The 18268-nt window shown below is 33.5% G+C and overlaps 1 protein-coding gene across 1 annotated transcript; it reads left to right on the forward strand.

Annotated features, from left to right (window-relative positions):
- Positions 1-242: 242 nt before the first annotated feature.
- Positions 243-17733, forward strand: LOC132549441 (transmembrane 9 superfamily member 2-like). Its single transcript, XM_060213386.1, has 18 exons — positions 243-443; positions 2210-2277; positions 2775-2868; positions 4304-4431; positions 5213-5342; positions 5793-5935; positions 6149-6278; positions 6685-6764; positions 7011-7119; positions 8257-8389; positions 8646-8707; positions 9555-9612; positions 10115-10172; positions 10322-10481; positions 10800-10951; positions 11327-11438; positions 12267-12438; positions 13044-17733. Exons 1-18 carry the CDS (start codon positions 294-296, stop codon positions 13109-13111), a joined length of 2007 nt encoding a protein of 668 aa, XP_060069369.1. The 5' UTR covers positions 243-293; the 3' UTR covers positions 13112-17733.
- Positions 17734-18268: the final 535 nt, after the last annotated feature.

The following is an 18268-nucleotide window of genomic DNA, read 5'->3' on the forward strand; positions in this document are numbered from 1 at the left end:
CTGAACATTTCTTTTCGTCAATGAACAAATAAATGGATTAAATGAAAGAAACAACAACTTTGGTCCCCAGGCCTAGTCAAGTTATTAGGTAGAGTTATCTCCCCGAGGACTTTACAAGTTGTTACTAGACTGGTTGGCCTGCCTGTGACGTGGAGATATCGTTCGTACATCCTCGTGTTTTTCCTTAACGAGGAAACACGATATACGAGGACTTCCGGCACATAGGCGGCCATTTTTACGTTGCGTGTAAATCGCAGGTTTCCTCAAGGCAAAATAACATTCGTTTAGATCAGATGACACGTCTGAAGTCGGCCAAGACATCACCACAAAACATGCTGAAGACATTATCCATTTTACTTGGAATAGTTTCCTTTTCTACGGCCTTTTACCTTCCAGGTTTGGCACCTGTAACTTACTGCAAGCAAAAGTCAGAAAATTGCAAGGTAAATTTGACATTTTGTTCATAAATATCAAATTGGTAAAAGTTCATCGTATATACATAAATCTTGCAATGTTTAACTTTTTCGACGGTGTACTACGACGGTACAGGAAAGGATGCATAAACGGAGAAGAGGAAGTCCTTGACAACACGGCTACGTGTAATACATGTCGGATTCAAACGTACACTAGACATTTTATCTCCTACCTCTACCAGATAATGAACAACTTCAACGGGTTGAAGGTTTTGTTATTAATTGTTGGCCGAGGCAAGAAATGGAGAGAAATAATAATGGAATGAAGAGATTGTTGATTTGAGAGAAGATAATGGGTCTGCTAATGAAACTTAGACGGATGTATATACCAATCATTGATTGTCTGGGTAAAGGAGGATTATGCAAGAGATAGTACAGGAAAAAAGATGACAGTGTCTTGAAGGTCTTGTAGTAGGGTTGGAACCAGGTGTTTGGGGTTGAAGGCAACTTTGCTATGGCATGTTTTATAGCTGTGCATCCATTAAAGGCCTAATGTGTTACAAACGGTGTTTTAATGTCGGTTGAGAACATAGCGGGCAGCTGAACTATCTCTTTCTTGTCTGTGTCGTTTTTCAGGTATGTGACCCAAATTGAACTGGTATATTCAAGTTGAGGGTGGACTAAAGACTTATCTAGAAGCTTTGTCTTTGGTGATTTTGTCTGAAAAAGCGACAGGCAGTATTTGCTTTCCTTGTGATGTTGTTGACATGAGAGAGCCATTTCGTGTCAGAACTGATGGTAAACACTCAGATATTTGGCCTCCGACACACGTTCATGTCCATGAAGCTTTTATAGATGGACAATAGGATTTCTATTTCTGGTGATGGAAACAACTTGACATTTGTCTGGATTGAATAATTCCATCTTCCACTTTCTCTTCTAATAACTGAGTGGGACAAGGTCCCTTTGCACAGATTGTGCATCTTGGTCTGATGTTACTGCAAGGTGCATAATGGTATCAAAGAGACAAATGAACAATGAAATATCCTCAGAAATGTCATTGGTGTAATAGAGAAAAAGGCTCGGCCCGAGGACATAACCGTGGGAAACCCTAATCTTAATGGGACAGTGTTGGAATTTCCCCCCTTCAACTAATACTGATTGAGTCTTGTTACTTGGGAAGTTTTCAGTCCAGGTGTTTACTTCCCCAGCTGAGTGGTAGCTCCTAAGTTTGGGGATTAAAAGTTGGTAGTTGACCTTATGAAATGCCTCACTAAAGTCCATTCATAGATGTATTGAAACAGTCAATAGAACATACAAATAATTCAGGCAAAATCAGAATCGGTCTGATACAACAGCCTCTATCTATTAGAATTGTAACAAATATGTTTAGCAATTGAGTCAGGAATTCACTTGAAGAGTCAATGTTGTCTTTGTATTTTTCAATTGAGAGCACTGAATCCCTTGTTGGATTCCTCTTTAGGACTCATTTATATCGGATGTTTGACAACGTACATTGTAAAGCATCTGATATAAATTAGAGATCGTCCTGTTTTATGCATCTTAAAAACTACTTCTGTTTGGAATTCAGTGTATTTTATAGATTTTGGCACACCTTCCCTCTCAGTATTTGTTCCAAAATAGTTTAATAAACAATCAGTAGAGACCTGAAGGGAAGCTTAGAAATGTACCGCTTTGTGCAGTCATGGTTTGATCCATGGGGAGACCTTTCATTGTGTATGCAGCAAACTCGCTGTTTGTTATTCAATTATTATGAAAAATCATTTCTGTTTCAGACTGAAGTGAAGATCTTCGTTAACAGACTCAACTCAATTGAAACAATTGTACCATATGAATACCATTCGTAAGTATTTTGACAATAGAAAAAACATAGTTTTTTGGAGAGTTGTCATATAAATCCTATTTGACCACATATGCATTTAGATATATCATGTAAGCCAATTACATATATGTCATGTTGTAAACACCAGGAAATGGGCATAAAAATTATCATCACTAAAAAGAGTTTGAAATTAAGAATAATAAATTTCTGTCATGCCTTCAGGGTAGATGATTTTATTTTCCAGAATTTTTAGACTGATAATTATATAAAGATGGAAAAAATCATTAAATGTTTTATAAATATCTCCAATATGAGGACATTTTCTGCACACATCTTTGTCTTGAAAAGGGTACATCTTATGAAGCAAGCAGGATTTTTTTTAAACAAAAATAACCAAATGTTTTTTTAGAATGAATTCTATAAGTTTAAGGAGTTGATGTTTCAACTCATTACAGTCCATCAGATGGCGTCAGCTTTAATAGTGAAAATTAGCTGTAGATTATGACATTTTCTTTCAGCTTTGACTTCTGTACCACAGATGAAGAACATTCTCCTGTGGAGAATTTGGGACAAGTGGTGTTTGGAGAAAGGATCCGACCATCTCCTTACAATGTAAGACATAGTCACTAAATCATATGTTTGTTATCTTATCTTTATGTCATTTGACCCTTTTAATGATCCTTAAAAATTTTTGGGAAGGGGGAGGGATAGCATGTAGTTGCCTCTTCATTCGTCCTTCCTTCCTTTTGTGTCCAGAGTATAACGTTGCCCATACAGTTCAACAAGGATCATGAATACTTGATATATTATACATTAGTAATACTAAGACAGTGTGCAGTTTACCAATGTTACGGCCCACGATTCCTTCATTACAGAGTTATTGTCCTTTGTTAAAATTTTTGATGTCTAGAACATGCCTTTATCCTCATTTAAATTAAGATAATGAAACATGGTGTACACATTGGTCATACTAAAACAATGTGTAGTGTACTAAATTAGGGCCCACAACTGCTTAACTACAGAGTTATGGCCCTTTGTTAAAACTGGCGTGTCCAAAACATAACATTGCTTTCATTTGAACCAGGGTAATGAAATTTGATGTATTCTTTCATCATACTAATGGGATGTGCATTGTTCCGAATTCGGGGCCTGAAACTCCTTTAATACTGTTACCAACGCTCGAAAAAATGTTTTTTGTCCACAGCATAACCTTGCTTTTATTTAAACTAAGATAAAGACATTTGGTGTATTCATCTGTCATGCTGAGAAGATGTACAGTACATGTTTCTTATTCAGGGCCCAAAACCTCTTCATAACAGAATTAGAACCTTTTGTGTTTTTATGTCCAATTAAGTTGTTTTTGAGTATTTATCACTTTTACTATTACTCTTGTCTGATTGAATTTTTACAAGGGCAAAGAATATTCAGTTCATATTGTGTGATTATAAATACTGGTTAGGATAATCTCAATTACTGGTAATACTGTTTGTTATATTAACAATAACAATTTCAACTAAAATTTGTTTGAAAAAAACGAAAAAGAAAATATATCATCCAACATCCAATTTATTTAAATCCTTCTTTTGCTTAAAAAACGAAATGTTAAAAAAAGCGATGATATTCATGTTATGATAGATCTTCTTACCATTACTTTATAGCTAGGTAGGAGAGGAAATGAATTACAGCCTTTCTGATTAAATGAAATGGTTTAACCTCAATCATTCTGGAGAGCTTTATAGTACAGGCCTCCTGTATATTGTTCAATGAGGTAGTCACCTGTTATTGTAAAGAGGCTCTGCCTTAAAATGACCCTAGCAGTTCACCTGCCAAAGAGACAATAAACAAATTTATTATCAATACATGGAATTATTATTAATGTCATATATATGAAATCAATCAAGTAGGAGCGATTAGAACTTAATGCAATTGGTGACAGATCTGTACTTTGAAATTGTGTCCAGAAACATATTACATCATAGTTCAATTTCATTTTTATTTTCCAAATATTTTCCAAATAAAAATCTTCTATTTATGTGGATTATTTCAGGCAACCTACATGATGGATGTGAAATGTCAAGTGGCCTGTACAAGGACATACCAGCCAAAACAGAAGGAGTCCTTAGCCAGACTGAAGTTTCTGAAAAAGGGAATTTCACTCAACTATCAGCACCACTGGTGAGTTTTCTATTCTATTTATGCAGATTTGTAAGTGGTCTTCAGATGAAGTTAGATGTTAGTGTTTGAATGTTTAAAATGATGACAAGAGTAGTACTTGTAGGATAATGGCTAAAGTGTTTTTTATGGTTGATGTGAACTTTTTTTAAAGAGTTTTGAGACACCCTTTTAAAGATCCTTCCTCTCATTAATTATAGAAAATTTAAAATTACCGGAAAATCTGGATATGGCAGATATACACACATGTGCATTTTGTCTCCCACATGTTAATTGTGAAACATGAATAAGCTGTTTAGAGTTAGAATCATAAAGGAAGTGATGATCATTTTAGAATTATATTGTACTTAAATTTTTTATCAAAGAAGATTTTTATATAGAGACTAGAACAGGGATTTTGTCAGGCATTTATATGGTCAGGACCCATTTTTCCACTTTCAATCTACATTTTCCATGTAGATGTTTAAACATTGAGTTTCCAGTCATTACCTTGTTAATGTTTACAATTTGTAGTCTATGCTGGAGATGATAAAAAAAGAATCTAATGCAGTATAACAACCTCTTGAACAAACAACACATTAGTAGAAATAAATGACTTAATTTTTAATGTTCCTGCAGAACGAAAGAAGGGCAAAACCCGGGGAGGGAGGGCTGCAGAACGAAAGAAGGGCAAAACCCGGGGAGGGAGGGGACGGGAGGAGTTAGTGATATAGTTACAATTCTTTAGAATTAAGAAGATAGCCGTTGGTAGTCAATAACTACTATTTATTTGTTGTTATTTTAGGATTGTTGATAACATGCCGCTAACCTGGTGTTATGATGTAGAGCAAAATGAGAAGTATTGCTCTCGAGGATTTCCCATTGGATGCTACGTTACTAAAAATGGAAAGAGAAAGGATGCCTGCGTGACTGATGTAAGTATCATACCCAAGTCTGACCGAGACAAACTTTAAAATTTTCTTACTTGGAATATAGGTTCAATACTTTTCATTTGATAACTGACTGAAATTATCACTACGATTGAATTTCATATTTAATAATTTGTGGAAGGCTTTCAGTAATTCCGGCAACTAAACATCAGGTCATTTCAAACACAATGATTATGATGACATTATAACATTACATGATCTTCACTCCTGAAAAAAAATATGTAACTCACAGTTCACTTGTTCCAATACAGTGCAAATAAAAAATATTAATTTTTGTGATAGATAACTTAGTGGGGTCATGTCTAATCGAGAGTTCTATGAACATAAATCCGGGGTGAGGTAAGTGGAACAAAAATATGAAGATTTAAAACTCTCACAGGATGTGTTGGTATGTGGAACTTTGTGATAAATCTGAGTCTGATATCTGTTTTGCAGCCACGTTTCAGTGAGAAGGACAGCTACTACCTTTTTAACCATGTGGATATCACTATCACCTATCACTCTGGGGAGGGAGAGGAATGGGGAGACCAGAATAACCCAGGAGGTCGCATTGTATCTGCAAAACTTGTCCCCAAAAGGTGATTTTTCATTTACATTTTTACTAAAAAGTAAAACTGTGTTTAAATTTATATTCTTTTTTCAGTACAACAAATAAAGTTAGTTACTTTCTGATATTTAGCCTAGGTATTGGATGTGTTCAGAGTAGGAAAGTTCTTTTTGTTTGTACTGCGGTATATCATAAAAAGTCAGAATTAAACACATAAATAAAAGTAATTTATGTTTGATTTCAGTATCAGGAAGACACAACTAGATGCTTACGGATGCCAGGCTAAAGCTACTGATCCTGCTATGTTCCTGACCGGTGGTGGTGATATCAGCCAACCACTAACCTTCAACTACACCTTCTCGCTAACATGGAAAGTATGTAACTACTGTTCTTCCCATATTTAAATTCTCATTGTATTTTTTTAACATATCAAAGCAACTATCATATTCCTCCTATATCAAACTACCCTGTATTCTTCTTTTGTAGGTTTGTGGGAATGTATTTCTCTTTACCACTGCATCATTCAATGATTCCAATTTAGTAACTTCTGTCCAGTCAGAAACTGTTATCTTTTTATATCCCAGCTTTCTAAATGGGGTGCATAAAGTTTTACTCTTGCCAGTTCTTTCTGTTTTGTCCCACTCAAAATGACATATCTTGAGAATCTCTCTCAGATTTGGTTAAATATTTTGTATGAGACATTGCATCAGTTTGGTAAGAACATCAAAAAATCCTACGTGTATGTCCTGAAATACGCTACATCTGTATTTTGTTTTCCAGCAAGACAATACCATTAAGTGGTCGTCAAGGTGGGATTATATACTTGAGTCTATGCCTCACACAAATATCCAGTGGTTCAGGTAAGTTTATCACATTTACATAAAAGTTCTTCAACATATTTTCAAAGGTAAAATTTTTTCTAGTTTCAACATTTGAAGCCAAGAAAATATCATGCATAATTTTGTTCCCTCTTAATTTCGAAAAACCATCACAGTTGGTGCTTAATTTCACTGGGTTTTTTTTATGATGGTAAAATGGACAAAAAATGGTTTTGAAACTAATAATCAAGTGATATGTATACGTTTGGATGGTGTAAATGTTTGCAGCATCATGAACTCCTTGGTGATCGTGCTGTTCCTCTCTGGTATGGTGGCTATGATTATGCTGAGAACACTTCACAAGGACATTGCACGTTACAACCAGATTGATAACTCTGTAAGTACAAGCTACAACAGATAGATAACTGTGTAAGTACAGGCTACAACAGATAGATAACTGTAAGTACAGGCTACAACAGATAGATAACTGTGTAAGTACAGGCTACAACAGATAGATAACTGTGTAAGTACAGGCAACAACAGATAGATAATTCTGTAAGTACAGGCTACAACAGATAGATAACTCTTTAAGTACAGGTCCAGATTGTGCCAAATATTTTCTTCTTTTTGGGATATTTTGATTAAGGAAATGATGCTATACAAATATGACCCTAACACTAGCTGCAATCTTCTCTTTAGCTTGATTGATTAGCAGAAGATTAGAAAACCAGAGGTAAAGGGTTTGATCCATAGTAGTGGCATTTACATAAATAATGGTATCTGATTCACAAAAAGTATCAAAGGATCATTAACAAGATTCAGTATATCTTTATGTTGAGTGCATCTGTACAAACCTGACCTTATTTAGGAGTCTTTGCTTTTCTGATCTTATTTGGTAAACTATGCTTGCCTGACCTTACCTGGGAATTTGTGCTAGCCTGACCTTCTTTGGGTATATAAGCTAGTCTGACCTTGTTTAGGAATCTGCTAGCCTGACCTACCTTAGGAATCTGTGCTTGCCTGACCTTATCTGGGAATCTGTGCTTGCCTGACCTACTTTAGGAATCTCTGCTTGCCTGACATACTTTAGGAATCTGTGCTAGCCTGACCTACCTTAGGAATCTGTGCTTGCCTGACCTACTTTAGGAATCTGTGCTTGCCTGACCTACCTTAGGAATCTGTGCTAGCCTGACCTACTTTGGGAATCTGTGCTTGCCTGACCTTCTTTGGGAATCTGTGCTGGCTTGATTCTGAAAACAAGAAAGAATACTGCAGGTCATCGATAAGCCAGATTTGAATCTTTATAAATCTAAACATTTCATTACTGTTTGAGACCATTCATATTAAATCATTGTATGTATGCTGTTTTTGTTTTCAGGCAAAGAAGTTCAGCTATTGAGTATCAATTTGTATAACTTTCATTGTGTTCTGTAGATAGAAATCTTTTTAAAATTGATTCTTTGTAACGAACTCATTAAAGTGTTAAGATTTAAAAGCACAGTTGTTTAAAGTTGACAAATGTTTGTATGTACAGGAAGATGCCCAGGAGGAGTTTGGATGGAAGCTAGTCCATGGAGATGTGTTCCGACCCCCCAGAAAGGGTATGATGTTGGCTGTCCTCAATGGTAGTGGTATGCAGGTGTTCTTCATGGTTCTCATTACACTTGGTAAGTATATAACATACCTTTATTATATAAAAGAGTTTTGTAGACTGAATATTTGGTGACATTTAAAAAAAAGATTCCATTTTGTTTTGTTTTTTTTTATTATTTTTATTTTTATATTATATTATATTTATTTTTTAAATTAAAATTTAAAATATTTGAAATAAAAAAAAAGAATGATTTATATCTCTGGTATAGTTATTTCAAGTGAAATAATATTTTGATGCCGGTGTTAAACATTTCTGATTGTATATTGCAGTATTTGCATCACTTGGGTTCCTGTCTCCAGCCAACAGAGGAGCTCTGATGACTTGTGCCATGGTGAGCCCTGTTAATCTTTCTATCCTCATAATATTATTTATTGTTGCTTCATGTCCTATTAACAGACCAGATCATTTAAGGACATGATTGGTTAAGGTGATGGAGGAAAGTAGAAAAACATCAACCTGCACTCAGTACTGGGCAACTGGCCCTTTTACGCCTTGAACCTGCAACCCAAATGTGGAGGGCGAGTGACAATGAGACGTGTGAACCACTCAGCCACCTTGACCCCTCTTTCGCTGTCTCTACTATTTATATTTTATATCTCCCACCACGTGTTAGAAAGTGATTGTTTTGATAAATTAGGTGACAGGCAGGTAGTAAAGATGTTTTTATTGATTATGCTCTTTAGCATCAGGTAGTTGACAGTAAAGGAGTTGGTACTATCTGATGAATTCTGTTGTTTGGAAAAAGTAGTTGAACATGGAAAAAGTGGAAAGCAGTCTTTGTCAGTTTATTTGTAAATATTTTGATGACGGAGACAATGAAGTTGTTTAAAGAGCTGATGACGTTTGGTAATTCTACTTTTTTAGGAAAAAGTTTGATGAAATAGAGTGATTAGTACACAAGTTTCCGTCTGAGTCCTGATAGAAGAATAGTCAATATGTTGGCTTGAACTATTGAACTTATAAGCTGATTCTGCATTTCAAAAAACGCTCTATAAAGCTTTGCATTATATTGAAAATCTTCAAGATAATTTGAAACAATATTTAAAATAAGATATTTTAGGAATTGTTCTTTTTTCATGCACAATTATTATGTTGAGGTTGATATACACAATCTTTCAGCAGACAAATTGACTAAATTGGTAATAACTGTGATAATTTTGTTCTTGTTTTTATCTTAGGTGCTTTATGTGTGCTTGGGAACACCAGCTGGTTATGTTTCAGCCAGGATTTACAAAAGTAAGTCAATCAGTGTAGCACATATTGTATCTGTAACTGATCGTAAAGTGAAACTGTAATTCAATGATGTATAAAAAAAATATATCTGCTAGCATGAAGTTAGTATTTGAATGAAATATGTGTGCTGAAGTTTAAACCTAGAATAAACAGTTGTGATTATTTCAAAATTAAAATGCTTGTTTAAGGATCATATAATAAATCACAACCAAACACAACAGACTTTTTAGCATGAATGTCATCAGTGTCTTTATTATCTCCCCAAGTAGAAACTGAAAGTTGGTAATTGTAATCACCATCGTTTGATCAAAGGGATTGATATTGCCTTTATACCTAATTTTACCACTATTATTGTTTGCAAATTTCAAGGTTTGCAGTAAAGAGATGATATTTTTTCTTTCCAGCAAAACTGTAATAGAAATGAGAAACAAGCACTTTGTAATGTAAGGTTAATAGTATTGAGTGATAAAGCTTTAAACAATCATTTACATGTTTAATGTTTCAGTGTTTGGAGGGGAGAAGTGGAAATCAAATGTCATCATCACAGCACTGTTCTGTCCAGGGTAAGTCTTAAAATTTGTGCCTATGAAAAAAAGTTATTGTTACATGAATTTACTAGAATGATATCAATATGAAATGTCCATGAAAATCAACCGTGAATTTTTGAGAGAAATAAAAACAATTTACTCTAACTATTCTGCTTGTTTGACAGCATTGTGTTTGGGGTGTTTTTCCTGATGAACCTCATCCTGTGGGCTAAAGGCAGCAGTGCAGCCATCCCCTTCTCCACACTCATTGCTCTCCTTGCCCTCTGGTTTGGTATATCAGTACCACTTACCTTTGTTGGAGCTTACTTTGGCTATAAGAAGAGGGTAAGGCTTCATTTTATACTTAAGCAATTTACATTTATGAAATTATAAAATCATTATATTCAATATAGGTGCAGGAGGTCAAAGGTTACAATCTGCGCAAATATGTTGGGTATTCAGATTAATGGTTTCACTTCACTAATTGGTTTAGATGTGAAAATTCTTTATTTTTTAAGAGGAAATATCTTTGGCTTATATTTGAAGATTCTTGTCTGTTAAAGCTTCATTGTGCTAATGTTTGATAATAGTAATAAGTCTGCGGAGTTAATCCTTCTCCAATTTTTGCATTCATCTGTAAGAATACAAATTTTGGTAATTTAGGCCATCGAACATCCAGTAAGGACAAACCAGATTCCACGCCAGATCCCTGATCAGTCTTTCTACACTCAACCTATACCTGGTATTATAATGGGTGGAGTTCTTCCCTTCGGCTGCATCTTCATTCAGCTCTTCTTCATTCTCAACAGTATATGGTGAGTATATTGAACTTTTCATCTTTGTGAGGTATTTATATATATTTGCTTGGTTTGGTATTATTTGCACTTGGAATTACAAGAAGAATGCCATACTATTTCTTATGTAGAAAATACCAGTACCTGTAGAATAACAGATTCAAAGTATTGATATGAAAAATTTTCCGTATTTGCAATACAGGATGAACAACTTGAAATTGTTTGTAGTAGATGAATGAAACTGATTACAATTGATAATCAGTCAATTATGTATTTTTAATTACCAATTATTAAACTGGAATCAATTCCCATCAATGTCTCTAAAGTAATATACACTTTAATGTCACACGTGGACAGTTAATGTTGTGTTATATAAATTATGATTTGTGGTTACAGGTCGCAGCAGACTTACTACATGTTCGGATTTCTATTCCTGGTGTTTATTATCCTCCTTGTCACCTGTTCAGAGGCCACCATCTTGCTGTGTTATTTCCATCTCTGTGCAGAGGTGAGTGCATTTAAGGATTGACTTGTACTAAAATACAAGAGCTTACACCTGTTGGAAAATTTATACCTATCTCTGCTAAAATTGTCACCATTCACAATTGTGTAGATTTTCCAGAAATGTTAAAATGCATGATTATCACAACAGAAAGTACATCCTTGGTATCACCATTATTTGTAGCTAATGATTTTGTATCAACTATTTTGATCTTATGTTGTGTAATTGTGCTTCTTATAATAGGAACTTTGCAAACTTGATCCAGTTAACTGTATTCTAAGAAGTTTATTTTGTTTTCTCTGATTTTCTGATAGACAAGAGTTATCTTTATATTGTACCATTGCTTTAATCCTGTTTTGCTGTCTACATGATGCACATACTACTTTTAGAATTGAAATTAGTGTCTGTGCAGCTCTTGGTTAGAAATATTTTGGCTCCTCAACTCTTGCTTTATTGATATTGAAATTTAAAGTTCTTGAGAACTAGATGGTTCTTTCCCAAATATATGTTGGTTTCCCATGATCTCTGATTGGCGGCTTTGATTTTGGGACTGATTGAAGAAACAAAATGGGTGACAGGTGGTTATCTTGGAGTTTGACTATGGAGATTGTTATTTCTTGAGAAGGACTCAGTGAACCTTTCTTAAATTTCATATGTGGGTTCCACTTGGTCCCTTGTGTGCCCTTTTGACTTTGAGACTGATCAAAAAAACAAAATGGCTTACAAGCAGCCATCTATTTGATAAAAAAGATCATTGCTATTTCTGTTGAGGAATTCTTAAATTTCATATAATTTAAACTTTTTTCTTAATGATTAAAATCTCTTATGTTGCAGGACTATCACTGGTGGTGGCGATCATTTCTGACCAGTGGATTCACTGCTGTTTACTTGTTTGCTTACTGCATTCATTATTTTGTGTCTAAACTGGAGATCCATGATACAGCCAGTACAATGCTCTACTTTGGATACACCTTCATCATGGTCTTTGCTTTCTTCTTGACTACAGGTAAGAAACAATTACTAGATGACATCGATAAATCTACAATTGGTACCTTATATTCCGATAGATTGAAGAAAGGAAAGAAAAACGGAAGGAAAAAAATTTGGTTTCAAATGTATTTATTCATCCTTAAATACTGCAAAGATGTTTTTGAGAAAGACATACTGCTGTGTAGTACTGCTTATGTCTGTTGGTCTGTCCAATTCTGTCCTGTTAAATCCCATTCTGAATAGCTATCATATCTTGATATCCTCTTAACAGATTTGGTTCATATTTATCCTGTAGTATCATAACATCAAGTTATTCAAAGGTCACATTCAACAAATACTGCTAGTTCATTAGAAATATACATGGGAGCAGAGGCATTCACGTCTTACAGTCATCTTTTACTTTAAATCTCGCAACAGTGATGTTGATCTTCATGTTCTTCTAATAATTGACGTATATAAACATACACCATTTATCCTGTTTCCTCACATGTTGATATTGTCTCCGACTTAATTTCAAGGTCAGTTACTCATTAACAACTCTTACTGCAAGATTAGCGGAAGATTGTATCGGGATTATAAAGACAAAATGTAATCTCACTGTTATCTCATTTTTATTTTCAGGAGCCATTGGTTTCTTTGCCTGTTTCTGGTTCACATCCAAAATTTACAGTGTTGTGAAGGTAGACTAGAGTCTGGAAAAAACTATATGACCTTGGTATGACCTTGGTTTGAGGGTGATCATTAATTGGTGTAACTGACTAATGGATACTCTATGTCTTTCTCTCCATCATTATTCAATACGGGACACATGAGATGGAACAAGTTGGATGTCAGGAATTGAAAACAATGTGCAGTCACTTCACAGGATAAGGACACCACACACATTTCTTTCTCCGGTGTCCTGTGCTTTGCATTTTGGAACCTTTATAGCTATCGGAATTTCAATGTCTGAAAGGGATATTGGAATTCGTTTGATGTAAATTCTGCTTACAATAAGTTAAAAAAGTTTACAAGAAATTGATTTAATTTGTTAAAACAGCTATTACTGCATAATTGCTAAATCAGAGGTCAAATGTCTTAATGATAAGAGACAAAAGAAACATGGAAATTATAGGGATAGAAACTTGTAATAGAAGAAAAAGGGCATAGTTTGGCAAATATTTTTGTAATTAGGCTAACTTGTCAAGTTTGCTGCCCTGGATGATGTTTTGATGTTCTTTCTGTTAAGCATCTTTGTATATACTTACACTGGTAAATATCCCATTTCCTGTCAGCTAGAATGGAAGATTTTAATTTATCATGAATGGAAGAATTTTTTTTTCAATTTGTATAAATTGTTAGATGTTATATGCTTGAACAAATCTAAATAAATGTCTTTCTGTATCAACTTCAATAAGGTTTTCTTCAAACTTAAGCAGAAGTGTGTACATTTTGTATAGTAAGATTGCATGTGGCAGACTCGCTGTAAGTTGTGACTCGTGTCTAGACAAACCTACTCCTTGGTAATGCTGTTTTAGTATACATACACAACATCCTATTGCTGGAAATATGTCAGAGGAGAAAATTCATTGGTTCTTATGGTATGATATTTACAGTAGATTTATTGTTTTTAATGAAATCCTATTTATTGTTAAGGCTTGAAGAAGACATTTCATAAAATTAAACTATTTTGGTGCCATTTTAAAAAAGGCTATAATTCTAGGTAATAGTTATATTTCTAGATGCATGTATCAACAATACGCATGGATTTGTGAAGGATGTGTATTTTAAAATTTTGTTGCAAAATAGTGTGGGGTTTTTTTTAGTGTATTTCTTCCTGTGAAGATTGGTGAGATTGTATTAAACATTTATAATTGATGACACGGTGATTTTGCACACAAATATTATATCACATTCCTCTATGTACTGTTTATTTGTTTTGTTTTTATAATAAACATTGTTATATGTCATTGAAAACTTTCTAGATTAAAACAAGTAATGCACTGTTCATCTATACTTTTATATACTGTCCAACGAAAGCCATAATGTGGAGAGAAAAAAAGGAACGATTCCCATGTCTGACAGATGTACAATTATTTTTAAGACATATTTTAATCCTTGTTGTTTTGGTTGCTGAAGACAAATGGCTGAGAACTTACAAGTAAAATGAAATGGCATTGTTACATTTAACAATAGTGTTTGAGTGAACACAGTTTATCATATTTAATGGGTATGGCTGTTTTAATTTATAACTTTTTTACTAACAGATTACTTTCAATTTCTGTTACATTTTTATTGTGAAAATGAAAGACTGATTGTAAGAAATGAAAAGTTGAATTAAGTAGAACATTGGGATGTTTTATCAGATTGATATTACAGGTGTTTACATCTTTGCACCTTAGTTAACCTTTTCCCATCAGATTTCTTTGTGTATTGAGTATTGAAAATTTTGTGTGCCTTGAAGTTAAGTGTTGATATCAGGTTAATTTTAAAATCATATCTATTACAATTTGTAATTGAGACTGGAATTTCTAAACCCTGGTTTGATAAATAAATTAATCATTTCGTTGATGGTCAATTATTCAGTGTATATGACATAGCTGATGAATGTTCCACATGTAGAATAAAACAAATGTTTGCTCAGTGATGCACTCACATCTGTAAGAAAAATAACCCTCAGTCTTACATGGCTCAAATTTGTTGGAAGATAATCTACATTGTATTCTAAACTTTGACAATACTGTGGATATGAATTCTTAGTTATCCCCCTTTATGGTTTATGAAATATTTATTTTTGCAACAGAGAAAGGATATTAATTAGATTCCAGTAACAATTTTATCCTCATGACTCCTGTGTTTGACTTTTTTACACATGTTGATATCACAGCTAAAGAATCTAGTAATTTTTAAACAGTATTAATGTTATTGATTTGAGTGGAACAGCCTTTCTTTCTTGTTTTGTTTGCATGTTTATGGATGATCAGTACATTTTACCATGTACTAAATGTGTAGTTGCATTTGCATTGTTTCTCAATTGTAATAAGATCTATCTTAATTGTCTGCTGTAGGCACAAATTTACATAAGTGGAGCATATTGATCTGTACATTGTATCAAGGGGCTTAGTTTTAAACACCTCAGCATAGGTACTATAACTCATTTCAATAACAACTTCATTCTGAGGTAGTTATAAACTACATACCCAGCTAACTCCAACCAGCCACAAAACGTTATATTTTTAATAGCCTAAATTATCTTTGTTCTCTGATGTTATTTATTTTATAATGCAAAGGCATTTAAGGATGGAGAAATCATTGTTCTATGACAATCTTGTGTAATACCAACGATAAGCAAGGTGAGTATAAATCGAATATCAGATTCAATTTCACATGAAATCAAGCAACTTAAAAACCTGTCTTAGGTCTGCAGTTTATATCACTATATAGGCAGTTTTAGTCTTGGTTACAATTCCGTCCTAAACATACTTCAAATAAACAAGGATTTGTCAACAAATTTGAATAGACTATTATTACAATGAAAAGTAGTGTTGTCAGTAGAGTGTTGATTAACCAGGTATTAATTGAAAACCCAAAGTAAGTAGATATAAAAAAATGAGAGGTTAGATCCTGATCCTTAGATGGCTGACTCAAAAGGCAAATGGTGAAAGAATGCTGTTTGATTTCAAACTGCAGATGGAACATGAAAATTTCACATTTAAAATGGAAGAGGAAGAGAAATTTAGCTTCATTTGATAGATTTAGCTGAAAGTTATTCTCCTTTATAGAAACAATGTATGTGTGAGTATGGCTTGAACATGTGCATATACTAGATATATTTTTTGATTAATTGTTAACTGTATTTGTTGGGTGTTATGTAAACTTTGCTTTTGAAATTATGAGGTATTTTGCTTTGTAAATTTTAGATAATATATGAAATATTAATCATGGAATAAAGAGTGTATAAATATACATAGTTTTCTTTATGTAGTTTTATGTTTTATGTTTAATATTTCCTTGTGATGACAGCACTGAAATATGTCTCATTTTTTGTTAATAAGCAACTAATGAAATAGCAATCATATTTCTCTGTCAGTAGATTTCTTTGGAAAAAGAAAATTGTTTAAGTTACAACTATCCCCTATCTTCAAGGCATATACATGGTATATAATTTATTCAGGATTGATTGAAATGCCCTGTCTTCAGGTATTTAGTGGATGTAGAGGTTGTGATATTGTGACAGAACTTGAGAATATGCATGTATTTATTTTTGTACACAACAGCTTGCTTTACCTCTATGTATTCTTTCATAAGGAGTCAGGCACTAGCTAACAGATTTTGTGTGCTCAATGAAATACTAGCTTTGGTAACTCTAATTGAATCTCAGTTTTGGCAACACTACATCATTCTCTCACCCTGAAAAATAGGACTTTAAAAAACTTTGCTTTACCAAATCTATGTATAAATCACAAAGATGTATTGGTAGCCAGAAAATTTAGCAAGTGTTTTGCTGTCTTTATTCTAACTAAAATACAATACTCCATTACATCTACACAACTACTTACTGACCTTTTAAATTTCCTTTATTTATAACCTTTTATTATATAAGCTGCAGACCAGTGTTTGGTTTGCTGATGTTTTTGTGGTAAATGTGTTTGTAATGTTTGTACCTGTATTGTACAGATCACTACCAGTTATGCAAAACTGTAAATAAACTGTGTATATCCTGTTAAAAGTCATTTATTTGCTTGGTACTTTATTTAGTTTTTCTGTATATGAGTGATGTGTATGGAATCGAAATACAGTACAGCCTTTCATCTTAAAGAACATCATAGTCTCCATAGAACTGTACTGGTTTGTGATTTTAAAGACTGAATCAATTGTTTGCATTTTAATAATAATTTATTTTGAAATTTTCCTTGTAGTAAAAAATTCCAGTTACATTTCAACTGTAAATAGTATAGAAATATTACCAAGGTATCGAGAACAGAAAATGCTCTCATCTAACATATAACTGGGAAATCTTGTCCCACAGATGTATTGCTAGCCTCAGGTGGAATCTGCAGTACATACAATGTACATAGCCAGGTGTGTATTCATTTTCTTATTTGTTGATATTGTACATTTCATGCCGACAAATTGATCTTCTTTTAGCACTCAGTGTTAAATCAGCTTTAAGTGGAAAATAACTGAATTATAATATTACAATTTTTATAGGATAATTAGAAAGAAAATAAGTTTCAACATTACTGGTGTTTGAAGTAGTGTTATTTCTTACTTGGTGAATAACATGTTATTTCTGAGGGTTACATGTGTGAAATAAATCCATTATTTCATATGAATTGCCTTTGTATTTTTGTATACAAATGTTCCCGAGCTCTATCCGACATCCATATGTACATACACATTATCCTAAATGGCCTATATCAAATCAAACTTCTAAATTGTTCACTTTTCTAACATAAGAAGCATCAAAAACATTAATATCGGGTAGTTTTTAAAAAACAGTAACAAGATGACAAGATGATCTTAATGTTTTGGTGTATCAAGTAAAAGGCTGTATGAAGTAAGGAAACATCAAAAATTAATTCCATATTGGTCATAATCAAACAAGTGTTTGATGCAAAAATGCAAGAGTCGTGTTAGATAAAGCATGGAATTGTTTATAATAATCCTTTAAGATGTGAAATTGAATTAACAATTTGAACTATCAAGATATTGAGGTAAGCATATACATATGGCATACATGAGTTACTTACATTATATGCATGTACACAGGTAAAAGTAAGTTTTTCTGAACTTTTGGTCTTTACTTCGGTAATGAATGTACACGTGTAAAAGTAAGTTTTCTGGACCTTGGGTCCTTACCTCAG

Source organism: Ylistrum balloti, unplaced genomic scaffold (assembly GCF_031769215.1).
Source record: "Ylistrum balloti isolate Yb309-2 unplaced genomic scaffold, AGI_CSIRO_Ybal_v1 Utg369618, whole genome shotgun sequence".
NCBI classification, from domain to species: Eukaryota; Metazoa; Mollusca; class Bivalvia; order Pectinida; family Pectinidae; genus Ylistrum; species Ylistrum balloti.

Bases quoted from the DNA above. Each gene is read 5' to 3' on its own strand.
- LOC132549441 (XM_060213386.1), top strand. From the start codon at position 294: ATGACACGTCTGAAGTCGGCCAAGACATCACCACAAAACATGCTGAAG. The intron at 8,708-9,554 runs GTGAGCCCTGTT...TTTTTATCTTAG, and splicing joins CTCTGATGACTTGTGCCATG to GTGCTTTATGTGTGCTTGGG. The intron at 9,613-10,114 runs GTAAGTCAATCA...TTAATGTTTCAG, and splicing joins TTCAGCCAGGATTTACAAAA to TGTTTGGAGGGGAGAAGTGG.